We start from the raw sequence: 26381 nt of genomic DNA on the forward strand, positions 1-26381 counted from the left end.
ATGTCTTCATTTACAAATAAGGAAAATGCCATTCAAATCAGGGGAACTGCCCAAAGTTTTGCAGACAGAAGGAGATACAGCAAGAAAACAACTCCTCCTGCAATGCTCTCGACTTCCCCTCCCTGCGTCTTTTTGGGTAGACAAATACACAGATAAAAATCATATACTCATTTAATTAAACTTTATTCAATGAAAGTATGTATAAAAACTTACAAATCTGAGAACTCAACTATACATGAAATAGGATGGCAGGATAGTCAGTTTTAACATATACGTACAGCACAGCTATTAACTGTTCCGCCCTCTCCCCTTCAGTCCTTATTTCTGGCTTGTTTTGTCCTGTGAGACCATTCTGTTATTGGCCTAAGGAAGACTAATGGATAAATTTTACTTCTTTCAGGCCAAAAGAGGTAATTTCAGGTGTTAGGAAAAAAACTGAAGACTAAATATCAAAGTCAAGTTTTTTCACAAACAGCAATTAGGTTTTTTTTGTCCTGATTTTTCTTTGCCATTTTTGATGCTTCAATGAATGTTGCCAGTAAACTATTACAAATTTTTAAAGTCATTAAAGTTACTACATGTCCTGCTCCCAACTTCCCCCACAAGATGCATATTCCTGTATCATTTTTCCTACAGTAAACACACTGATTTAAAAGCAGTAAGTTGGTGTTAAAACAAATTTACCACTGGCAACTGTTACAATGGCATATAATTTCCATTCAGAAAGACTGTCCATAAAATAGTACTTTCAAATCTGATTTCTAAAACCAATACATTTGTCAGAAACAAAAATACAGTATTTTGTTGTCGTTCAACTTTGAAAGAGGCTAGCAATTAGATAAGGCATGTGCATTACTTCACCTGTTTGTAGCAAGTATCCACACATTTTCTCTTACAAACACACAAACTCATAGCTTGCCACGTTTTATCCAAAAATTAAGATTGCCATCACATTATTACTTTTTCTCTTTTGTGTTCTGTTCAAGTAGATTTCTTAACTAATGATTTTTCTTGACTGGACATAATCTCAAAGGATGCATTCTGAAATAAAACACCTGGAGGATAAATACTAAGAACGTTCTCTTGGGTTGAAAATTCCCCCACACCTAGATTTTGCATAGTACAGAGCCCAGCTGTATGTCTCTAAGAAGCATGCTGTATTTTCTGACATCGTTTTTCTCAGAAGGAAGACATTACCCAGGGAAAGTCATAATTTTAGCTTACCAAATTGCATTGTAGTTGTTTTGTTATATACCCTTCATTAGTTCCAAGTATGCTTTTAAATAATCAAAAACTCAAAATCTATTCGAGTTTATAAGTACTACTGACCATTATCTTTCCAATATCCCCTGAATTAAAGTAAATATGTTCCAGGTTTATAATGCACACAGCCTTTATGGAGGAGGGGCTGGGGACAGCAGGATGGGAGAGGGGAGAAAGGGACCGGGACCTGTTTGTATCATGCCATGGAGAACTATAGTTCTGAATTGGGGGAAGGGAAGGAAGATAGTCTTTGTAAAAATAACAGTTTTAAAAAGGTAAGTAACATTCAGTCTAACAACACTGTTTCCTGTTCCTTTTTGATGGAAGCTAACACAGGGTGGTCAGATTCTGTTACTTCAGAGTCCCCACTGCCGAGGAGAATGGACCGCCCTTCGTCTAGGGCAAAGACGTCTGAGTTCTGGTTTTGGCATGAGTGTTTAACAACCTCATTGGGAGTGGAGAACGTTTTGTCACACAAGTTGCATTTGTAGGGTTTGTTGGTTTGTACCAACATGTTGTCCATCTGACTCCCTTCCTCGAATGTGCAGAGTTCCAGGGTCTGTTTGTCCACCATGGTGTACGTGTCTATGCTCTGGTTGAGGCACACGTGCCGGGCAGCCTGGTTGGCCCTGCAAAAACTCTTGTCACAAGTGCTGCATTTGAAAGGCTTCCCGGTGTGGATGTACATGTGCTCCCTCCAGTGGCTTTTCTGGATAAATTTGCGTCCACATATTGTGCACTCATACTTCCGCCTCTTTACCTCCCTCTCCTGGTCCGCTTGCTCCAAGTTGTCAATGTCCGCGATGTCTGAGGGCGGCGGCGTCTCCGAGTGCTGCTGTCCGTCGATGATTGGAGAGTCTGAGATGTGCTGCAGCTCACTGTCACTTATCATCCCAGCCTCAGGCACTTCCATGGCGTCTTTTCCTAGGTCAGCCGCGTTGCTACAAAGAGACAGGGGAACGCGGCCTTCTCCGGGTTGGCTGGCCGTGAAAGGTACGCCGGTGTGAATCTGCAGGTGCTCCCGCAGGCTGCTCCGGAGGGTAAAGCGCCGCCCGCACAGGTGGCAGGCGTAGTACTTTGGGAAGCTGCCATTCCTCTTCATGATGCTCGGCTTGACGTGGGCGATGGTGAGGGACGCAGGCTGCTCATCAGAGGAAGAGGCTTCCAGATTGGTCTCCTCCCCGGGAGGAGGGGGAGGAACAGGAGTGGACACGAGTTCTGGAGACAGGGAGGTCTGCAGTGGGTCCGAGGGAGTCACGTGGGTCCGATTCACCTGGGTCACATTTGAAGTCAGCTGAGAGAGCTGTGCGGCTTCGGGCACCTGCTCCTGGCTCATCCTGGAGGTCTGGGGCCGTGGTTCTCGTCCAAGTTTTTCAGGCGCTGAAGCAATCTTGGAGGCTTGTCTCAATTGATGATCTGCAATCTGAATGCCATACAAGGACGAAGCCAGTGGGAAAACTTGGTCAGGATGAGAAAAGGCTCCTTGGCTGGCCAGGCTAGCTTCCTGGATCAGAGGGTAAGCGTGTAGAAACTTGATCCCCTGTTCTAATCGAACGGGGTCAATCAGCTGAGGCGCCATCTTTCCGGTGTACATCAAATGTAAGAGATAGCTGAAAATATCTGGCTGTATGTCAGTTGGTTTCAAACGGACACATTCACTGAAAAAAACAAATAAAAAGTCTATAAGCCAATGTGAATCCGTGTCTCAAATGATAACATTAAGCCTGAATTAAAAAAAAAACAAGCACTTTTAATTTAAAGGCAAATGAAACAAGAGCATTTCCCATCTCTTACTGTTAGTGTTTTACGAAATGGAATGGAAACATCAGGAAGATAACTGGAACCTATATAATTCAACTTTAATTATACTAAGAACAGAGAGAAATACAGTAAGTATATTTTAAAGTACGGAGAAAGGAAAAGTTTGTGCTAAACAAATGTGGTATCTTAACTCATAGACTCTTGAAACAGTTTTTCTCCTAATAAAATTATATCATATCAAATTTGTGTTTTATGGAGAGGACCCATTGCTTTCTATCAGCCTGGGTGGTTAAAAATCACTGACTCGGTAGATCGTTTGGCTAAAGGTCTAGGATTCTGTATTGATCCAGTGCCATCTGGAGCTCAGCAGGAGATCTCTTACTGTAAGTCAGAAAGTTTCTATTTATCTAATTAGAAAGTTTCTTCATCTGTAAAATGACATGGGTAGATCATTAATGAGCAGAATAAAAAGAATGCAGTCGTTAAAAAAAAAAAAATGACATGGAAAGCTAAATTGGTATTAACAAGTGCCTAAGAGCAAGACAACAAAAGTAAAGAAAAAGAAAGCCTGATTCTGTCAGTGCTCTGCAGCTCTGTGACCTATGTCCAGCATGAAGAGATGGAAACAGGAAACACAAGCAACATTCTAGCTCGGTTCAGATCACCTTCCCAGTATTGCCAGATTGCATTAAAAAATGGTTCTGGGACAACTCAGTTCCTTATCAAATGTCATCATCACCATCATTGGAAACAAGGGTCTTTATGACTTTGATTAAACTTACTTTTAAATCCTAGCTCTAGAAATCACATCCTTCTCTCTACATATACCTCTCAGAGACCTAGCCTTTCCCCTTGATAACCAGCAACCCTGGAGGCAGAAGAGAGTAGTACGGAACTGACTAATGGTTACGCTGTTTGGCCCTCTGGAAGGCTAAAGATTACATCTTGACCTAAGTGATGTTTCAGTTCCTGAGCCCTAAGGTGGAACGACCCCCTGGCTACTTTCCCATGAGAACAGACAGAGGGACTCTGGAAAAGACCTGAGCTGCCCTCAAGATCTGAAGTAATGTTTCATTACTCTTTCATCACCTCTGACCAATCAGCTCCCAGCACGACCTCCAATCCCTAACCCACAGTGTCTTGTGATTTTTCCTATAGACTCTGTAATCTACGCACCATCATGGAGTTCAGGCTTTTGAGCATTAGGTTCCTATTTTAATGGATGGCACCATTCGTCAATAAAATAGCCAATATTTTCCACTGCAATTCTTGGTGTTTTGTGTTTGGCTCTGCTACAACCCAGTGGACGGACACCATCAGCAGCAGAACGGCAGCTGGGCTTTCTAGGCATTACTTCATTTAATTGCCATTTAGTCTCATTTTACAGATAAGGGACTGAGGATAAGAGGGATTTGTACCTTGCTCAACATCAGAGTCAGTGAGTGGTGGGACTGGGATTTAAATCTGGGTCTAATTCCAAAGCCATGACACCAAGATTCTTTAGAGCATTAAAACAACCCTGTGTAGTAGGCGAGGCAGATTTAATTTATTCCCATTTGACAGACATGGAAACTGAGGTCCCAAAAAGTTAAGTGATTTATCGGAGGCACCTAAAGCAGTTGTGGAATTGTTGATTTTCCAACTATTTTTAGACTTTAGTGTTTGCATCATCCAAGAAAAGGCATCCTGATTCAAGCAGCCATAGTGAAGAGGTCCCCAAGAGCTCTTCTTAGACGATAGGTAATTGCAGTTCTACTGCATCATTAGAAACCAATGAGATTTGTCTCTACATACTATGAAGCATATGTGCTATCATCCACTGAGTGAATATATCCTGTAGACAATGCATTTTCATCTTCAAAGACACCTTCCTTGAATGCCTTTAGATTTTATAATCATTTTTTATTACACCACTTCTTACTATTATAATTCTTTTTGGCACCTTCAGCTGTTTTATCTTATCGACAAATTATTTTTCAATTATGCTAAGATAGTAACAGTATACTCAGCTCTCCTAAATGTAATCTTTTACTCTATTAAAAATGGAAAACGTGACTTTAATAGCAATTTGTGACAGAACAGATTTGAATAATGTGTGTGTATTTCGAGATGACTGCATACAATGACCATGTAAAAAATGTTTGACTACAAAGTATGGAAGCCAAAGAATAAAGATCAGGCATAAAAACTAGCTTCCCTTGACAGTATAAAAGGAAAGAGTTACGTGACTCTTAAAAAAAAAAAAAAAAAAGACATGCAGATCATTCATACCTTTATTTGGACTCTTTTTATAGTCCTTTAAATTATTTATAATCCTTTAAATAGGAATCGGTGGTCTTCCCATTAGGCACCAGGTGAGTGCCAACAACATTATGGGTATACTAGAATATATTTAGATGCTCTAGGGAATTCAACCCTCAGAATAAAGTTTTGGGGATTACATGTGGTGAAGAACACTTGAATAATGTAAACAATCAACCCAAAGTTAAGACAAAGCCAGAGGGGATCTTTCCAGGGCCAGGCAGAGGCCTAGTGAACTGGGAAAGTGTGGGCCTTTAGGGATGCAAATCACCCCCAGGAGATGATAGGGCACCTTTTGTTCTGTGGGGACGGAATGTTCCTCCAGGCAGCAGAGGATACTAGTTAGTGAGCCCTGCCACACCCCAGAAAAGAAAAGGGAAGGGCAGAAACCAGAACTGGGACTTGTTTTTCAGCATCAAGGAGAGGTAACTACAAAGCAGAGCCCCTTTCTGTAACAACTGTGTTCTAAGTTTTATCATTTCCCCTCACTAATTATTGCACAGGTTGTCCTCTGTCTACTGCCTGTGAACGGGGGCTGACTGGACAGTACACCTCTCAAATCTTAAAGAACTATGTGCAGTCTCCGATGGTAAAGAAGCTATGAGGCTGGGGAGGCCCCAGTCCACACTTCAGCCAGGCCTGGAGGGAGGACTCCAAGGCCCCTGCCCCATGCCCCCCGCAGAGTTGGTGAGACACCACCAGGGAGGGGAAGGCGGAGGCCCTGGGCACTGGCAGTATAGCCCAGGGCCCAGGGAAGTTTCCAGACACCAATTTATCTTAATTTTTCATTTTAATTTGTTTCTTAAAGCAGAAGCACATATACACACACAGATCCTTAGAGTTGTTTTAAGAAGTCTCTTATGTCATGCTCCAGCCATCTCCATCCATGATCAGCCCCAGGCAGCTAGATCTCCTTTCTTAACCACGCAGCTCACTGTGGGCCACGACAGTCATTTCCAAGTCCCCTGGGAAGAACACAGCTCTCTACAACATAATTATACCCAAGCGGTTTGATTTGCAGATGTCTGTTTGACATAATACTTTTATGTCGGAAAAATATAGTTTTAACATAGCTACAAGCTCTTTATATAAACTCCTGCAGTAATTTCAATTTCTCCTTTACTAGAATCTTAAAGTAAAAGATGGGCTTCAAGAACTCTGAAAATAAGGATTTTCAAATAATATTAGACATTGTCAGAGGCTCTACTTAGCAAGGCCCGTCTCAGTAGTTTTCTTTTTTGAGAGCTGCAAATCTGTAGTCCTGCATGATTGAAAACCTACCACTGAAGAGTAGTGGACACAGGACAGAGACATCTAGTGGTGGCTACAGACATAAAACACTCTCTAAGCAAAGTGTGAAAAAACTATTCTCAGCCTACCTCTTAAGTAGCCAGGGGGCAGTTGAGAGTACATTGCAAAAAAAAAGTACTGGTTTAAAGCCCGTCTCTGGTCTTTGCCCACTATTTGCCTTGTCTTACTGAGGTGAGTAAGGCCACCGGGCGGCCGCCCAAATGGCTTAAATTTGGGACTCCTGTCTCTACAGATATCACATTCCCTTGTCGGAAAGGCATTTACTTACTGCCTGACACTTAAGTTTCTTGGATCTACTTTAAAACTCATTACATTGTAGTTTTTACTCCTCAAAATTAAAACCTTCGCTTATTCAAGACAGTTTAATTCATTGTGCTGGGATTCCTAAGTACCCAGGGGTATGAAGTCTCAGACAACGAAGTAAATGAAGGAAAGTCTCTGACAATGAAGCAAAAGGGAGCATCTTAGTATCACAAGATAAAGCAGCCTCTGCTTGCCATTATCCTGTTACTCTCCTGTTCTGCCCCTCCACACATTTACCAAGTGGCTATTATGGACAAATACCTGGAGCTAGACACAGAGGAGTTCACAAGGATTTGTACAACCCAGTCTCCACCCTCAAGAATCTTACAAATGAGGAGCGGAGGTAAGTACACAACTAACAAAACAAAGGGAAAAATGTGTCTGTAGCCACCACTAGATGTCTCTGTCCTGTGTCCGCTATGGAATGTGAGAGAGGAAGTGATCGCTTTTGGTCATTTTCGTTCACTTGATTAGGGGAGGGGCCATGGAAGAGGTGATGCATGAACCGAGGCTTAGGGAGTGGGCAGAACACCAACAAAGTGTGATTCAGGTGAGGGGTGGGGAGTTCCAAGAGGGTGCAGTCGGAGATGGGGCTGGAAGGAGGTCAGGCTCCAAGACTGCAGGGCTTCAAAGACAGAGGAAGGGATCTATGCCCTATTTTGATACGCAGTGGGTACCCTCCAGGTCCCCAATCAGAGGAGTAACACCATCTAGTAGGTTTCTGATCAAGGGCACACTTCGATCAAAGCAATACTTAGGAAAATTCATCTGACAGTAATGTGGAAATGAGGAAATGGAAGTGCGAAGGGGAAGGGAAGGACTAATATGAAAGGTATTTTGAAGAAAACCTGACTTGGGGACTGATAAGACATGATTTTTTTAAAAAACTTTTATTTACTTTAAGTGTGTTTTTCCAGGACCCATCGGCTCCAAGTAGTTGTTTCAATCTAGTTGTGTAGGGCGCAGCTCACACTGGCCCACGCGGGGATCGAACCGGCAACCCTAGTGTTAGGAGCATCGTGCTCTAACCAATTGAGCTAACTGGCTGCCCTGAGACATGATTTTAAGTACGAGTTTCTTGAAGATAAACAAAATGGGGAAATCAGGAGGGACTTCAGGCAAGACTTACTTCAGTTTGAGATATGCTAAATGAGGTAAAAGGAGGAAATACAATTCTAAATGTCTGGCAGGCAGCCTGGGGCCTTGGGAAATAGAGAAAGATCAAGGTCAGAGCTGTAAACTGGTCTTCTCAGCAGAAGCAAGATCCAAGAAAACCATGAGCATCCCTCAGAGACTGCACTCGGAAAGGCATGGAGAGCCCAGACCAACACTCACCCAAACTCACAGAGGGCAAAAAGCAAGGGGTATTCAGAGCTATCAGATGCAGACGACGACCCTTAAGAAGGAAGAAAACAGTGGTCAATACTGCAGAGGACAAAGACAGCAGAGACTGAGAAGAGCAGCGGTGCTGATGAAGAGGTGACCTTAGAGACATGATTTCAGTAGAATGATGGGGCAGAAACCACAGCGCCCACGGGTAGGAAGGGTGTGGGGTGAGGCAAGTACAAGCAAAGCCATGGAAATTTCGGAGTCAAATAAAGGAGAAGCAGCACCGTCACTCAGGTAGACAGCCGAGTAAGGAAGCGCTGACCCTTCACAGACTTGGGACGCAGGGGCTTGAAAGTATAACATGACAAGTACAGAATAAAAACTAAGGGGTGGGAGGAAGAGACTTGTCCTTAGACACCGAGGGGCACTTTTCTCCAAGATAGGATGGGGAAGGAGAAAAAACGAGTAAAGGTATTGAGAGTGAGACATTTAAGAGAGGAAAGAAGAAAACTGGGGACCTCACGCCGTCAAGCTTCTCGTTAGAGAAGGAGACAAGGATAAACACTAGAAGTCCAGGGAGACTCAGGGGACTGGGGCTGGATTAGTGAGAGGAAGGGACAGATGAGATCAGGTAGCACCTGGCTTCCTAATGGACCTGCCCCGCCCTCCTGACTGAGCAGGTGACAGAACAAGGGTGCCTGGAGGGGGCGGGGCAGCTTGGGGCTCCAGGTCCATGATTCTCAAGTGCCACTGGAAGGATGAGGAACCAAGAAGGGTGAGGGGGCAAGTGAGGTCATGAGGCAACTGGGAGACTGGGAGCCCGGGAGCCCAGGGACAGGGAGCGAGACCCATGGTCCTGCTGAGGTTCAAAGAGCAGGTTCAACCGGAAAGACGGCCACGGAAGTTCAGAGTCTGCAGTCATTAGATTATTACAACCACGTTAGTTACCTGGTCTGATGGACAAACAACATCTTAAAGTAATTGGAGAATGAAGCAAGAACTGATTTGTGTGCCTTGAAGTACACATCGCCGATGGCAACCGTGCAGTCACACAGGAAACCAAACTCTCGCTGAGCGTTTAACTGTTGCAGGAGAATAAGTCCATGGTTGGCCAAATCCATTTTTTTAAAAATCTGCAAAGCAAACAATTGTTTTTTAAGAAAGATGATTTACAAATAAGTATGTGTCCTTAAAGTCACCAATAGCAATGATCACAGGTAACATGCCAGACACTGCGACAAATCCACTCAGTTAGGCTCCACGACGGTCCTGAGTGGTTCTGTCAACGCTCCCATTTCACAGAGGATGGCACTGCCGGGGAGTTCAGGATTGCAGGATTTGCCCAAGTTTACACAGATGGTAAGTGGAGGAGCCAGGAAATGAACTCACATCATCTGCCCTCTAGAGAGCCAATACTCCCGGACCATTTAGTCTTTGTTTAGGATTCCAAAGGCAAATTTTAATAATCAAATCTCCAGAGAGAGAAATAAATTAAGGTGTTGGGTGGGCTGCAGCAGACCACGGTGAAGATCATACAAAGTTTTCCAGCCCCTGCTGTGTGGTGAGGGCTGCCCCTGGCACGGATACATGCCCCTGCATGCTTCCACTCCCTCCTGGAGCGAGGCAGCAGGATGGGTGCTCTTCCTTCTTTTTTGTGGGGGGAGGAAATGGGTTTCAAGAGGTGTAAGTAACATCGCCCAGGACATGTAGCTAGAAACTGGAAAGTTAGTATTGAAATCTGAATGTCCTGAGATCTTCATTCCTCACACTTCACCCTAGCAAACCACTTAGCAGAATCCATCTACACTAGGGGAACTGCTTCTAGAGGCGCTGGTTCATCAACTCACTACACTGCTCCTTTCCTACAGTCAAACAGCATTTATAAAGTGCACTACACATAGCTTAACATTATACTTAATAGGACTCTTAAAGGTTAGAATGATTCTTTCTCCTTATGCTTGGGACCAAGGCATGGATATCTGTCCGCTCTCACTATTCAACATGTAGTACTGGAAGTTCTGGCTGGTGCAATAAAGCAAAAAAAGGAACTAAAAGGCATATGGACAGGAAAAAAATGACATGATTGTTACTTAGAAAACCCCAAAGAATGCACACAAAACTAATAAATGAGTCTGGCAATGCCACAGGCTATAAGGTGAACATATAAAAATCAATTGTAATTCTATATGCTAACTTTGAACTTGTAGACCCTGAAATTAGAAACATACCATTTATAATCACTCAAAAAAAATGAAATACATACATGTAAATCTAACAAAACACGTATAGGACTTGTTTGTTGAAAACTACAAAATGCTCATGAAAAGAAATCAAAGAAGATCTAAATAAATGGAAAGAGATACTGTATTTACAGTTAGGAAGACTCAACATAGTAAAAATACCAATTTTTTTCCAAATTGATATATAAGTTTGATACAATTCTTAACAAAATCTAAGATATTTTTTTGTAGATATAGACAAGAATATTCAAAAATGTATATATAAAGGCAAAGTAACTAGCATAGTTAAAATAATTTTTGTTTTGCTAAAACAATTTTTAAAAAGAGAAAGTGGGAGGAATCAGTGTATTCAATTTCAAGATGTATCATAAGCTACAGTATTCAAGACTGTTGTATAGGCACAGGGATAAACACACAGCTCATTGGAACAGAACAGAGAACGCAGAAGTAGCCCCACATAAATAAGCACAACTGAAAAACATACAAAAGCAATTCAGTGGAGGAAGGATAATCTTTTCAATAAATGGTGCTGGATCAAATGGACTTCCATAGGCAAAGAAAAAAGAAAGAACCTTGACTTAAGTCTCATACCTTATCTAAAAATAACTCAAAATGGATCAAAATTGATCCAGACTCAAATATAAGACACCGAAGTATAGCTTTTGGAAAAAAAAAAAAGTGGGAGAAAATCTTAGCGATCTAGTGTTAGAGTTTTTATACTTGACATCAAAAGAACAATCCATAAAAAGATAAATTGATAAATTAGACTTTTATTACAATTAAAAATTTTCTCTCCTGAAAAAGATCCTGTTAAGAGGATGAAAAGACAAAGCTAAAGATTAGAAGGAAAAATGTGAAAACCGTTACAAACTAGTCCTTTGATAAAGAACTAGTAGCGAGAATATATAAAGAATTCTCAACACTCAACAGTAAAAAAACAATTGAATTAGAAAATAGACAATAGACTTGAGGAGACATAGCACCAGAGAGGATGTACAGATGGAAAATAAACACATGAAAAGACGTTCAACATCATTAGTAATTTGGAAAGCAAATTAAAATCACAATGCGATTTCACTACATACCCATCAGGATGGCCAAAATAAAAAATAATGACAACACCAAATGCTGGCAAGGATGCTAAGACACGGAATTGCTCATATATTGCCGGTGGGAATGTGACCTGGTGTAGCCACTCTGGAAAGTAGTTAGCAGCTCCTTAAAAAAATGAAATATGCAACTACCATACTACCCAGCAATTACACTCATGGACATTTATCCCAGATAAATGAAAATGTGCGTTCACACAAAACCTGTACATGGATATCCACAGCAGTTTTATTTCTAATAGTCAAAACTGAGAAACAACCCAGATATCCATCAATGAATATAGTATAGTATGCCCACACAACAGAAGCTACTCAGCCATAAGGAATGAACTATGGACACATGCAACAATGAGGGTGAATCATGCTGGGTGAAAAAAACAATCCCAAATGCTTGATTCCATTTATGTACCTCTCTTGAAAACTGGAGGAAAGGTGAACAGATTAATAGCAGAGGGGTGAGAGGAGCAGGAAGGAAATGTGTTCCACTATAAACGGGCAACAAGAGGGAACCTCCTGGTGACAGAAATGTTCTGGAGCTCAGTTCTATCAGGATCAATATCCTGCTTGTGATACAGCACCAATTTTGCAAGATGTTTCCATGAGAGGAAACTGGGTAAAGGGTAAATGGGGTCTCTCTGTTCTTTCCTGCAACTACATGTGAATGTACAGTTATTATCAAAATAAAAAGTTTAATTAAAAAAAATCCCACCACACATCAACTCATTATCCAGATTTAAAAAAAAAAGAAGATAACAATGATGCTAAGGTTCAGAATTAGGGAAGCTACTGTGAAGAGTGCATTACCAATAAACTGTAAAACAAAGATAGACCCACAGCAATTCTTACACAGCTGGTGCTGAACTCCCCACTCTCCTTCCTGCTCTAGGGATGATCTGAGTCAGAAATGCACAAGTGTGCCCTAAAATAAATGAATCAAATAGTATAATACTTTAAGAGTATTATCAGGTCACCAAACTAGAATCCACGTTGTCAAGTTTCGTGTTTTCTACCAAGAGCTATATCCCCATTTGCAGTAATTTGAGTATAAAGACCTAGATTGTAGTCTCATTTAAGTGTGAACAGTGATGGTACGGGTCAGAAACATAGTTTCTCAGTGTTTTCTGTATGTCAGAGAAGGTGAAAGCACTCAGACTAGGAAAGGGAGACAGAGAAAAGGCATAGGGTTCATAATGAAAGCCAGAGATGTTGCCAGGTTGCAAAGGAACCGGGATTGCAAAGAAACGTCGCTCTAACCTGACCTCTACCAGGAGACAACGTTTGAAGCTTGTCTTCAAGGCTGTTCTCTGAAAAGTGCCTGAATAGTTCCTTTTCCATTTCACTAACCCACCTTTCTCTCCAAAAAAAGTATATTATCCTCTGAGAGCAAACTGTGATGAGCTGCTTTATCATGTACTCTGATTCTGATCATGATTACCTACATGTTTAGGCAGCTTCAGGTATCACTTCCATTGACAGTATTTTTAAGTACAGCAATACATTACTATTTATCTCTTGATGACAATGGCAGAGTGGCTATTACTTACGGAGTGTTTACTGTTAACCATTCATTTCCATGTTATTCATTGAATTTCACATTAACTTGTTTGAGCTACTGCTACCCACATTTTATAAACGAGGGAACAGGCCTAGAGGTTAGGTGGCTTGCCCAAGATGATCAAACCCATATGTGCAAGAAGCGGGGTCCATTTGATGTGTCAGAGCATACAACTGCAAGTGTTTGTTTAAAATTAATAAAAAAATTTTTTATTGCTGCTCTTAAGTGATTCAAATATTATGGACACTGAAAATGTGAGAACTGTCCATCCACCCCCACTGTTTCCCCACACTGGCCAACACTGAGTATTAGCACTTTTTTAAAGAATCTTTGTCTACCTTTTGACCTTCTATGGATTTAATGAGGAGATGAAGTACATTTTATGTTTAGTGATCATTTATAATTCCTCTTGTATCTCTTCATGAGCTTTGCCCATTTTTAAAAATCAGGTTGTTTGCCTTTTTTTCTTATCGATCTGTAAAACCCTTTGTCACAGCTGTTGTTAATATTTTTCACATTTTCTTTTGATTTTGTTTTATAGAGACTTTTGCCATATATAATTTTCTGTTTTAAAGTCATCAAATTATTTATCAATATTTTGTAGGAAGGTATTTGAGGTTTTGTATTAACAGATATGTATCATCTCCTTCACTATAGCAAAATGTATGGCTCCCTTTCATCCTATTAACAGACTAACATAAGTATTTTGTTCAGATCATAAGAATGAAGCCATGATAAAAATCAAAATGTTTTTTTTAAGGGGGTCTACTAATTATTTCAGTGTCTTAAATTTGGAACACCTAGAATAGGAAATAAACTGAACATGCCTTTCAAATATGGAGGGAAGAACACATGTGCAGGAGTCTCTAAGTGAAAAAAAAAAAAAACAAATGAAAGGAGGAAAAAATGAAGACAACAGTCATATATTCAAAATTCACATGGGGAAAAATCCCCCCCACAGATCAATTTTTAACAATCTTATTTTAGAAACTAAAAAGTCTTTCTTAGGAAGAAAAATAAAACAACCCCCTAGATTCTTATATTTGTGAATAAATTCCTTAAATTTGTGAGCCTGAGATAAAGGGTGAGAGGGCGGAGAGAGGCGGGAACAGGGAGGGGACCGGCCAGGATTCTCTCAGAAGCGCCTCTCAGGCAGCTCCCACCCTGCCCAGTCCAGCTGACAGTACTGCCCTTTTCTAAATCTTCTTTCAGCTTTGCAGTCCCCTTCATACTCATCGCCAGGAGGCTTCACTTGCAGAAGAATGCAGCATCTTCAAGGGCTGGCCCTGCTTGAGGCTATCGCCCTCCCCCCTTTGTGGAAATGGATGTCTGCTCTTCCCACCTCCATCAACTGCTCACCCAACCACATCACACACCCCCTCCCCCAGCACTGAAATGGCTCACCAAGGTCACCGAGGACCTCTGTTCCCCAGCCCTATGGACTAGTTGCTTACTCCACTGCTCTGCGGCATTCAATACACTTCCTCCTGTACCATAATAAACATTCTGTGCGTGGCTTCCAAGCCACTGCGCTCTGGTTTTGGTCTCACCTCTGGCCATTCTATTTTAATCTCCATCACTGATTCTTTTTTTGCTCGTGCTCCTCTGCCTTTGGTCCACCGCCCACTTCTCATTCTGCAGGCTCTCTTTGGTGACCTGATCTACTTCCACCAAGCTGCCCCCAGGAACTCTAAATTCAATCTAGGCAGAACAAGCCAAATCCTTCCCTTCCACTCACCACCATTTCCTTAAAGGGCCTGTAAAAGCCACAGACATGACCCTGTTCCTTCTGTATCCCCAGTTCAGTGCATGGCTCCACCATCCACCCCTTGACTGAGCCAGGAATCTCAGTTCCCCTTTCAGGCCTCCACCTGTCCCCGACCTCACATCAGTCAGTCACCCACGTCCCACCGACCTGATCTCTTTATCCCTCCCCCACGCCTTAGCTCTGCCTCCCAGTTTATTTCCAGCTCTAGTCCCTCTAATCCATCGTCAATGATCTTTCCAAAGGGAAATCATGGTACCACCCTGCTTAAAACCCTCCTGTGACTCCCTACTGCATTTGGGATGAAACCCAAATTCCTCAGCATAGTTTACCCTCCCTTGCTGACTCAGTACTACATGCTAATCTAATCTAATGGCTTCCAGACTCTCGGATTTCACAGACCTACTGAAAACCAACCAACCAACCTCAAAACTGGGGGTCCAACAGTTTGGCTCCCTCTTTATTTTTCAAGAAAAGACATAAAATAGTCATATACTTGGTAGTTGATGGGGGACTTTTAAATATAAATAGAAAGGACATACTGTCATATCTTTCTAAAGGAAGGGCTGTTGACACTATATTCAAGACATGGAAAAATAATTTTTTTCCAATGCAAAGACATTACAACATAAAGTTTTACTTTATGACATTAAGTTGTGCCTGATTGTTTTCTTGATACAAGACTGTCCATTTGGTGAGCTTTACAAAGTGATCATTAAGTGTCACATCTGTTCTGAAGTCCAAGCATTATCAAAAATTCAGTTTCATTCAAGGATGTTGGTGATAAGAGACAAAATTATGTCATTTCACTCGCTTTGGAAATTCTGGATGAGCCGAGATAAGCTGAAGAAGGGTAGTTTTCTTTGCTCAGAAGGTCCTGAATGCCCAGGCCATTCCTGGGCTCCTAACAGTCTGCCACACTCATTGCTCAGAGGCTTCGCTCTCAATTCTGGGCAGCTCAGCAACCTGATTTCTACACACATGGTCAGGAGAGGGGGCCTGTTTGAACAGGGCCTTAGACCCACCAAGCTGGACCTTGAACATGCAACTTTCAGAGGGACCCACCCCTGCCACCTGCCACCCCAACGCTACTTGTCCTCTGCAAAATTTCCCTGATCCTCAGATTAAGATTTTTCTTGACACACTGCAGCATCTGAGAACAAGCCAGTTTACATATGTCTGCCTGACGCTTCTGGAAAGCCAGCACTGAGTCTTCTATATCATTTATTACTTTATCCATATGCACAATATATTATCTGGTGTTCAATATTTGTTAAATTAATACGTTTGGAGGGGAGAGTGCTGACTTCCAGTCACGGCGTGGCCTTCGACTAGCTGGGTGATTTGGGGGTAAAAGTTCAATTTCTATTGATCCTAGATTAATCTAAAAAATTCTCCTCAATTTGCTCTGCACTATATTTTGGAAGAATATTTCAATCTTAAAATGTCACTTCATGGTTCTTCATGCTAATAATTAAGTTCTGAATAGTGTTTTGTATTTTATAACCTTTCACCCATTAACACTTAATCGTCAATGATACCACGGTACATCATTTCTTACTATATTACTATTAATTAATTAATTACAATAACTAATAAGCACAACACTAATGAAAAAATCACCACTCAGTATGTGCCAAGGATCAGTCATCCTCTTTCCAGAAGAAATTTAGAGAAGTGAAGTAACTTGCGCACATGTAGGGCTAACTCTTAAGAAGCAGATCTGGGAAGTGGTCAAATATTTGGTGAGACCTTTATAAGGTGCTCGGCGCAGTGGATGCAATGATATACACAATACACAGAGTTCCAGCGTGCAATCAAGTAAGTAGACAAATTTATAACAGCCAACTCTGATAAGAGCCATCAAAGAAAAATAGAAGGAGGTCATAAACCTGGGGTCTGATCTGCGGATTGTGAGGAAATGCCAGTTATGAAAATATTTGAAGAAGGAGAAGAGTTAACTGGGCAAAGACAGAGTATTCCAGGCAGAGGGATCAGCCTTTGCAAAGGTCCTAAGATAGGAGGGAGCAAGAGGCAACTGAGGAATGGAAAGAAGGTCAGTGCGGCTAAGGGACAAAGAACCAAAGAAGAATGCGGCAAGACGAGGCTGGAGACTCAGGTCTTGTGGAAGGATTTTGGCCGGCATCCTAAAAGCGATGGGAAGCCACTGAAGGGGATTTTCTGCAGGGTGAGATGATGACATGTCTGCAATTGGAGAACTAACCACATTGGGGTAGGGGTGGTGGTAAAGAGGGGTCAGGGGAGATCTGTTAGAAGTGGTAGAGGAGAGAAGACAGACTGGGTGGTGGTGATGAAGTTGGAGGTGGAGGGGCAGGATTTGGAAATAGAAGATAAAGAAATCAACAGGATTGGCTGGTTAGATGCAGGACGGGGAAAATCAAGGTATCCAAGACGACCCCTCAATTTCTAACTTGTGTAACTGGAATGATCACGGGGCTTTCCACCAGGAGAGGGAACACCGGCAAAAACGCCAGCTTTGTGGGGAAGATCATGCATGAGGTTAGGTTCAGACATGTTGGAACTGAGATATTTTAGAGACGCTCAAGGAGCGACAAGTACACGGTGGTTATAATGGTCTGGAGCTCCCAAGTCTTGACTGTGATTTATGTCTGAGAGTCTCTGGAGAAGCCAGGTGTGTCTGACTCCAGAAGTCACATCCTTAAATTACTACATGATAGTTCAGAGAGGTTAAAACTGTAAACTGGAGTCAACTGAACCCTGGACTTTTGGGTGTAAATTGCATGCTCTTTCCATTACACTGCCTTGCAATATAGCTCATTCCTCAAAGTTCTTATTAATCACAGAGGGCCAACAATCAGACATGAAATTGAAGGCTTATATAAAGCCCCCAGCCATTTAAAACTGTAAATGGAACTAAAAACAAACAAACAAAAAAACCCACATTTCTTTACTAAATCAGAATAATGTGCAGAGACGCGCTGAAGAAAAGTAGAGACAGAGAAAGGAGGCAATTTTTACAAGTGGGTTTTCATAGAACACCTTCTTTATATGTATATGAGTACAAAGTGGTTTTTAAAAAAAAATAAATTCAGAGACTGTAAGACATATCATGTTGAAGTAAATAAAAATCACTTTCCAAAGCCAAATATAAATGATTGTTTATATTATTCATTGCTTTGGCTTTTATCTTCACCACTGTTTCCCACTCTGATAATGGGATACTACCCAGATGTCAAGTGCTTTCAGCTTCCATCATGTAGCACATGTGGGCCCATCCTTAAGTAAGTTACTCAGCTTTCGAAGGTACAGCTGAATGGGACAAACAGAATCACAGTATAGCTTGACAACCCAAGTTCCTCCTTTACTTTCAGTATAAGAACAGGAGACCAAAACAGCTTTGGGGAATTCATGATTCATTTTTCAAAGATAATAGCTCTTTTAAGATACTAAATACCACTTAGACGACCCATTTCAAGGGCACTAAAAGGTCCTCTGAAGTTCTTGATTTTATTTAAGTGAAGCATAAATGAATATTGTAATGCACAGGACGCATCAGTAACAGAAAAAGCACGACTCACAAGTAAGATTGATTCTTTCAAGTAGTTTAGACCACTTACCAGGATGAAAAAACTGCTTTTTCAATTAGTATTATTAATAATTAATACTTGAGGGCCTACAAAGTAAACTTGAATGAGGCTGGTCATCTGAATTTTAATATATTTTAAAACTGTATTTCAAAGCTAGGAAATGTATCTTATTTAGTTGTGATGACAGATTGGTATATTTTTCTTAACATTTCTTTAGTTAACTCTCTTCTATAGTATTTAGATAAAGGAGGGATATAAACTAACCGATAGCAATTATTTTGACTTGGGAAAGCTTTGCCTTTGTAAAAGATTAGTCTTTTCAATTATATTTTGCTTAAGTTAACATTAAAATTAGTTAATTTCTGAGCATAAGTCGAGGTCAGAAGGAGGCAGTTCAGGGACAGTTTAGGTGTCAAGGAGAAGGCAGGTCAGTGATTTATGGCTAATAAAGAATTGATATTAAAGTGATAATCCTAAAGGCATTACGCTATTATTGACTTTAAGGAAACCTACATATGACCACACAGCGAAATTTAAAACCTAATTTGCTTGCTTCTAATAACCCAGCAAAGTAGAGATTGCCTTCCTTTTTAACATGCTGTATGATGATGAATAAAATCAATCCGAAGGAAATATAGTCACCTATAGCTATAGCTCAGCATATGCCAGGGAGGAGCACCAAATGTGTTTTAATTCAAGGTTTTAATTGAGTAATTTATTTCAATATTTTAGGGTAGGGGTTCACAAGCTTTGTGGTATCAAGACCCCTTCATACTCTTTAAAAATTACTGGGGACATGAATAAACTTTCATTTATATGGAATGTAACTATTGATAGTTACATTAGAAATTAAAACTGAGAAATTAAAAAAAATGTATTAATTCAATTAAAAATATCCATAATAAGCACACTGCGTGCTAATATAAATAACACATTTTTATGAGAAACAGAGTTATATTTCCCAAAACAACAAAAAAATAATGGAGTGGCATCTCTTTATATTTTTACAAATCTCTTTCATAGAAGACAACTGGATTCTGCATTTACTCTGATTCTCCATTGACTCTGTTGTAGTATCAGTTTTGGTTGAGTATTGAAAAAAATCCAGCCTGACCTAACCATGTAGTTCGAAAAAGAAGTATTTTAATAGCCTTTTCAGGTAATTGTGGATATTTTTTGAGATTATGCCAAAATTTGACGAGTGGTAGTTTCTTAAAGATTGGCTGTGTGATCTAAAAGTGCATCAACGAGTTATGTTGTCCTACTCTGTTACAGTAAAATCATTGCTCTGCTTTGCACTTGGAATGGGTTGGTTAGCCATGCATGATTCTTAACACCATCTATTGGTCATTTGGAAAATATCAGCTCATTGAGTTACGGGCATCTTCCCAAGGTGGACACATTTTGTCAATAGTGAAACAGACCAATAACATCTTCGTATTATTATGAAAATAGTTTTGACTTTGTGGAACCCTGAAAGGCTTCTGGAGATTCACACGGGACTGTAGACCACACTTAGAACCGCCGTTCAGGATCACTTTGGACTTGGAGAATCTAAGCGACTACGCGTGGCGTAGGAGAACACATGCACACTTTGAAATCATTCCTGAGACCATTTTGTTGCTCACCCTAGCTTGGTGCAGAACTGAGGGGTGCACACTATTTAAAATAACTGTATGATGAAAGCTCTTGTAAAGTAAAAACAGTTGTTTCATAAGTACTTAACCAGATACATGAAAGTGCTTTACAAATTTCCATCTTTGCAAACTGAGCTTTCTTGCAGTGAGGTCACATGATGCATACCTCAAGCATGTGAACTGGGGATTATGTGTTTGAGCATAGATACTTGCCTCTCACTTGGCCTTTGTACCATTATTAAAAAAAAAAAAAATGTCCTAAATGTCTTGGACTGACAACTCCCGGTAAGTATTCTGACTACTGACTCCATCTCTTACTATCAGCATTGTAAAACATTGGATCTTATTTATTAGTGATTCAAAGTAATATTTTAATAATTTAAGTTTAATTTGCTAATAAAAATTATAACCTACTTGAGCATAAAAAAGGTTTAAAAAATGTTCTCAGTCTAATGCTCAGAATGTTTACATTATTTTTTTCTTCAGGCAATAAAAATTCTCAATTCTCTGTTAGGTTTTTAGGGTCATACTTTGCAACTGAAGACCATAAGGCAGTAAGGTGATCCTCAATGCCCTTTTGCCAAGTGCATTTTGAAATTTATGGGAGTCTTTGGCCAACCAGCAGTTCTTCCTTTACTGTGACAGCTTCATGCCACACTACTTGCCCAAAGCTTCAAAGTTACTTCAGGGAAAGGTGAATGGGTCTAGGGATGAACCACCAAGAGACAGATTAAGAGCTGGACAGTCTCCAGCTTTGAAGAAGCTGATCTCAAGCCAATGCCACATACCAGCCTTAGACGTCTCCTGTGCTCCCAGTCATTCAGTAAATCTCAAGCTGGGGAAAGCATATCCCTTACTCAGGGATATGCAGTGTTCACAAGGTGCATATTTACAGAGGGTTGGGGTGAATAAGATTTTATATTATTTTATAGAATTTTTATAGTACAAAAGTGCAGAATTTGGAGGACAGTGCGAAGTTCATATTAATCTTTAAAATAAAAAAGAAACTGTCACCTTGGCAGTTTTTATTCTATGACCTAAAACATGCCCAGTGTTTATTATCTGCTGCTGGAGCAGTTCCGTGGAAGTTTGTGGAGCACCATCTATTGACTCCATCTTTGAAGAGAAGCTGGCAAGTAAGCAGTTGGACTGTACAACAGCTTTAGAGGTGGTTTATCTGTCACCCTTTAACGGACTCCTCTACTGTTGAGTACTGGTGGTACTTACTACCAGTAGTATATCACTTCTTGTACTTTGAGATCTTTGATGGTTTCAGTAACAGTTCAGTTCTTTGGCTATAAGTTAAACATATAAACCACACATTTAAGTGAGAAACACCCAGTTTAAAGTCATGTAGTATTAGTCATAAACTTTCTTCTTAAAAAATCACCTTTAACAATTTGAAAACACCCTGGATATACACCAAGGTTATTTATAATGCAAAATAAAATTTAACAATTAATTTTGGTTTGTAATAAACCAGAGATACAAGGATTTAAAAATGTCTTAATCCTGATTTCCCATTGACATGTCAGGCCTCTCGGGCTAAAATGCTAGTGATATACACGTGCTGCTCCTGTACTGCCTCAGGGTCAACACAGATCTAGTCCATCCTAAAAAGGACAAGGCAGCCTGGTTAAGAAAACCCAGAGCAACCTGGAGTACTGTGTGAGCCTGTAAGTCCACCTTTTTAATGTTTTATTTTACTAAGACAACAACCTATGAAAATGAATAGGATTGAGACTCATACAGAATGAGCCCATTCTATGATGGAGAGCAAATGAACACAGCAGACGGGTGGGGTGAACAGAGAGCCTGGGTTATTTCCCTAAGGCATAATTAGGAGTTCAGCAGTTGGAAATTCTTGCAGTAAATGGTGTAGCAACAGTTAACAGTCTTTGCACTCTGCCCAACCACTTTCTTGCCTTCTCTGCTACCCTTGCTTTCTTCTTTATTGCCCCCTTTAATTTACTACCAGCTACAAAAGACAAAAACCTCCCTTCCTAAGCATCTCCTGTACTATCAGTTCTCACTGCAGCCCTGTTTAAACATGAATGGTTTGGGGGTTTCGTTACACCGAGAAAACGAAGCAGCCTCCGCGCCCCTCCACCTCCCCTCTCGGAGCCCTACAGGGTGTGAAGGCTGTGCCCGCAGGGAGCTCAGCTCGGACGCCGGTCCCACGCCCCCAGGCAAAGCAGCCAGAAACCACAGCGCAGCTCTGGGGTAGTAGCTTCGGTCTTATCGGAGGCGCACATCGCCCATGGAGCGGAAGCCCGCTCAGCGCGCCCACACCCGCCGCCTGGACCGCAGCGGCAGGCGACCCGGGCGGCGCCCGGAGAGGCCTACATGTCACTGGGCCGCGGGCGTGGGCCAACGGCCACGCAGCCCTGCCAGCCTCGCCCGCCTGCCCCGCCCCGAACCAAGAGGTGGAGCCGGCCAGACCGGGGCCCGGAGGGACGGTCGCCGCGCACCCCGACCCCGCCCCCAACCCCAGGGGCCGAGGACGGGGAGAGGAGGGGCGACGCACTCAGGCTGCGCCCTCCCGCGTGCGCGCGCGCGCTTGCCCCAAGTCCCGCGGAGTTTAACACAAAGCCGACGCCTACGCCGTGCGCAACGCCCCGGCCGGCGCAACAGTCCCGGCGCCGGGGGCGGGGGGTGGCCAGACTAGAAGGGAAGAGCGCGCGCGAGAGCCGGAGACAGCGCGAGACCCAAAGAAGCCGGAAGCGCGCGTGCGCGCCCCCGCCCGCGAGCGGGGAGGCGGAGCCGCAGCAGTAGCGGCAGCAGCTGTAGGAGCCGCTGCAGCTGGGAGAAGCGCCAGAGAGGCCGGGCCTGCTCCGGTCGGACCGGATCCCTCCCCTCCCCCTCCCTCTCTGCTCCCCTCCCCCAAACCCACTTCCGCAGCTTGCGGCCTTGCCGCCGAAGAAGCAGCGGCGGCAGCAGCAGAAGGCGGCGGCGAGGCGTCGGAAGGAGTACGCACCTGACGGGCCCACCTCTCGGGGCTCCAGCGCGGGACGCTCGCCGGCCGCCGCCGCTCAGGACGCACTTCGCGGTGGCGGCGGGAAGGGAGGGACCGGCGACAGGGAACGGAACGTGAATCGCCCCCCTCCCTTTCCTCCCTCCCTCCTCCGATCCGCCGCCCGCCCTCTCGGTTTCCGTCCCCTCCCCCTCCCGCAAAGCCCCGGATGGAGCTGCCGCCGACTCGCCGCCGCCTGGCTCCGGGGGATGGTTTTGTCAGGCGGCCAGAACCCCGGCGCCAGGCGCAGCCGCCGCCGCCCCCGCGGGGCGCCCATACCCTCGCTTCCCAGAACCAGGTCCCCGTGTGTTCCGGGGCCTCCGCCTGCCTTCACCCGGAGCCAGCGGGACGGGGGTCATTCGTCTTCTTTGTTGCCACCGTCGCTGCCGGAACCGTTTGCGAGCTCCGGTGTCCCCCGCCCCCCCCTCCGTCTTCCCGGAGCCCGGGCCGGGGGCGGCACGTGGGCACGAGCCCCAGGAGGCGGAGGCGGTGCGCGCTTACCTGTCGCCGGTGCTGCAGCGGCGGGGGGTGTGGAGGAGGCACCGCTGGGCAGCCTTGGCCGTGCTCTCCCCGCCGCCGCCGCCTCTGCCTCTCGCTGCTGCTGCTGCTGCTGCTGCCGCCGCGGTCGGTGTCTCCGGCGCGGCGGCGGCGGCGGCGGCGGGGCTTTTCCTGTCCGGTTACGTTAAGGTCACATGACCGAGAGAGCGGAGCGACTAGTGCAAAGAGGCTGAGAGCGGCTCCCGCCGGGGGGGAGAGGCGGCGAGAGAGCAGTGGCGGCAAGAGCCCCCTCCGCCCCCCCTCCCCGCCGCCTCCCCTTCCCCCGCCCGCCTCCGCCTCCTGCTGCTCTGCCGCCGCCGCCGCCGCCTGCAGCACTGACTACACTGCCGCTCCCACCCAGGCTCCGCGCTCTGCTCCAGCCAAACTTCTGCAAACCATGTGCAGCCGAGGCGAGGAAACTTCTCTCCACTTATTGGGGCTGGAGGCTTGAGTCAGAAGCCCCATGTTTACATAAAGTGTTTAGGTAGGACAGCCCTGGGGATACTCGGGGAAGGGATGGAGAATTCGGATCCTTCTGCAGACTTACGCTTGACATCTCTTGGCCTGTATCTTTGTCCCTGGACTTCCCGTAGTAGCATTAAGTTTTAACCTAAAGACTTCAGATGGAGTGGACTTGAGAACCAGGGATATAGTTGTAAAAACCACGAATACCTTTTACATCCAATGGTAACTGGAAAGTCATACTGAAGTAGAAATGCTTGTGCTGTGTATAGTGGTAGAGGTGCTTCCTTACTGAGTGTGATGTAAGACGTTTGTGTTAAGATTGAATTGGATGCTTATTTCAGTAATTGGGTTTTAGGTTTTGAAGCTTTGGTCCAAAAATATCAAGCGTCTGGAAAGCACGTTTGTTACTTAAGAACAGTTTACTCTCCTGTTAAGTTTGGTCTCTCAGGTACTGATAGAGTGGGTTCCAGAGTTGGCCATTCTGTTAAATTTAGAGGCCCTGAAATCTTTTAACAGTAGCAGGGCAGGCAAGGGACTTAGATTCTCTGACGGTCATTCATAACATTTTAAAGTTTACTTTTCTGTTGTCATTTTGTTAAAATGTCATAGTTTTGGAAGTACAGTTTAGTCCTTTGATGACTGGATTTAATGATTTATATTTGTAGTATTTTGAAGACTTAAAAAAAAAGAATATGGCTTGATTCGTAAGGAAATGGAAGCAGCAGTTTCCAAGGCAGTCTGGTTTTGAAGCTTGCTGTCCTGGTTATAATTTCCTTGATTTGATGTCCAATGCCTTTTGGTTTACATAGCACAGTGCTCTGGCACATAACGTTTAAGGCAAGCTCGCTATCTTATGACAGTTAATTTAACATACAGAAGTGCCCCTTCTAAAATTCTTGAGTTTGGTTTAGTAATCCAGTTATACCGGGCTACTGATGATTAATTCCTTCTTTGAAGACAGAATAAGCAGCAGTGTAACTATAGTGGTCCAAACGTGAATAATAGATTTAGTTCATACCTGCCTTGAACTTTTCTTGTTCTTTGATCAGCTAGATAAATGACTTGTTGAGTGGTTAAATGTCTGCCTGCAAAACCAAATTCTGATCCTGATAAAAGTATTTCTAGTGCACTATCACTAAAACATCAAAGTTTGCCTTCAGATAGTCATGCTAGGTTTCTTATATTGGCTCTACTGTTGAGATCTGTTTCATCTTCTTAGGAAACTAAAGTGATTTTGATTGGTAGAGAGTCCTAGTTAGAGATCTTTGGGTCTTAGTTCTTTTATTAGATCTTGACTCTGATAAACTTTCAAGTTAATGATCTGATGGTGTGCTCGTATGGAGAGTGAACTGATTTAAGAGAAACTAAAAGAAAAAAATGGGCAAAGCTAATGTTTTAGATTGAAGCCTTTGGGTAGAAACTTGCCTTTGTGTCTAGAGTAGTTCGTCTTGAGTCAAAGTAACTGCTTATTCTTAAGATCAGCGAATAATTTCTCAGTACTATATATGTAGTTGTATAGAAATAAACCCAGGGGTTATTCCTGAAACTCGGAATCTCATTCCTAGAGAAACTGTTGTCAGGACCATCCTATATTCTTCAAGAGCTGCTGCTCTTGAATTTAGAGCTGGGCTGCTTTACTGCTAGTTCTCAAGGCATAGGCATGCATGCATACTTGGATTTTGTCAAGTATGCTAGTTATTTCGATTTTTAATCACCGTCATCAAGTAATAGCATTGTAAGGAAAGCTATACCGACTTTATCTGCTTTCTACAACTTGTTGAAATAGAAACATTTAGATGGATGCATATGCAAAGGTTGGGGAGAAAACTTAGTCCTTGCAAGAAGGGCTAGTAGTGTATGTCAGGGTACCAAGGGAAGCTGTCAGTCTGGTTGTGGGAGAGCCACAGATACCCAGAAGTTAGTAATAAGATGTAAGTTAAATCATCTGTTTAGTGTTTATGTGCTGATTTATTTTGCATTTTGGAAATAGATTTGGCAAATTAGGAGTTCAAAAATAGTTTCACACATTTTCAAAGAAAATCACAGTGCAAACAAATAATCTGAGTGGATTCATCAGAAGTTGTTATACATAAATATTCTGCAAACTCTTGTGCTGCTGAAAATTTTGGTATATTATACTGAGGCATGAGAAAAATATGTGCTTGTGTTCTAAAGAGGATAGTTCAGTGAAACTTGGACGCTGAGCAGGAAGCAATTTAATAC

The 26381-nt window shown here is 42.8% G+C and overlaps 1 protein-coding gene across 2 annotated transcripts; it reads right to left on the reverse strand.

Moving 5' to 3' along the window:
* Positions 1–167: 167 nt before the first annotated feature.
* ZBTB2 (zinc finger and BTB domain containing 2) lies at positions 168–23791 on the reverse strand. 2 transcript variants are annotated; one of them, XM_019735433.2, is made up of 3 exons: positions 23658–23791; positions 9217–9401; positions 168–2921 (listed from the first exon to the last, which is right to left on the reverse strand). In XM_019735433.2, exons 2-3 carry the CDS (start codon positions 9387–9389, stop codon positions 1550–1552), a joined length of 1545 nt encoding a protein of 514 aa, XP_019590992.1. In that variant the 5' UTR covers positions 9390–9401; positions 23658–23791; the 3' UTR covers positions 168–1549. The 2 variants fall into 2 exon arrangements, with proteins under 2 accessions (XP_019590992.1, XP_074189809.1); XM_074333708.1 differs by lacking the exon at positions 23658–23791 and adding an exon at positions 23121–23251.
* Positions 23792–26381: the final 2590 nt, after the last annotated feature.

This window comes from Rhinolophus sinicus, linkage group LG05, assembly GCF_036562045.2.
Source record: "Rhinolophus sinicus isolate RSC01 linkage group LG05, ASM3656204v1, whole genome shotgun sequence".
NCBI lineage: Eukaryota > Metazoa > Chordata > Mammalia > Chiroptera > Rhinolophidae > Rhinolophus > Rhinolophus sinicus.

Bases quoted from the DNA above. Each gene is read 5' to 3' on its own strand.
- ZBTB2 (XM_019735433.2), bottom strand. From the start codon at position 9,389: ATGGATTTGGCCAACCATGGACTTATTCTCCTGCAACAGTTAAACGCT. The intron at 2,922-9,216 runs GTAACTAACGTG...TGTTTTTTTCAG, and splicing joins TTGTTTGTCCATCAGACCAG to TGAATGTGTCCGTTTGAAAC.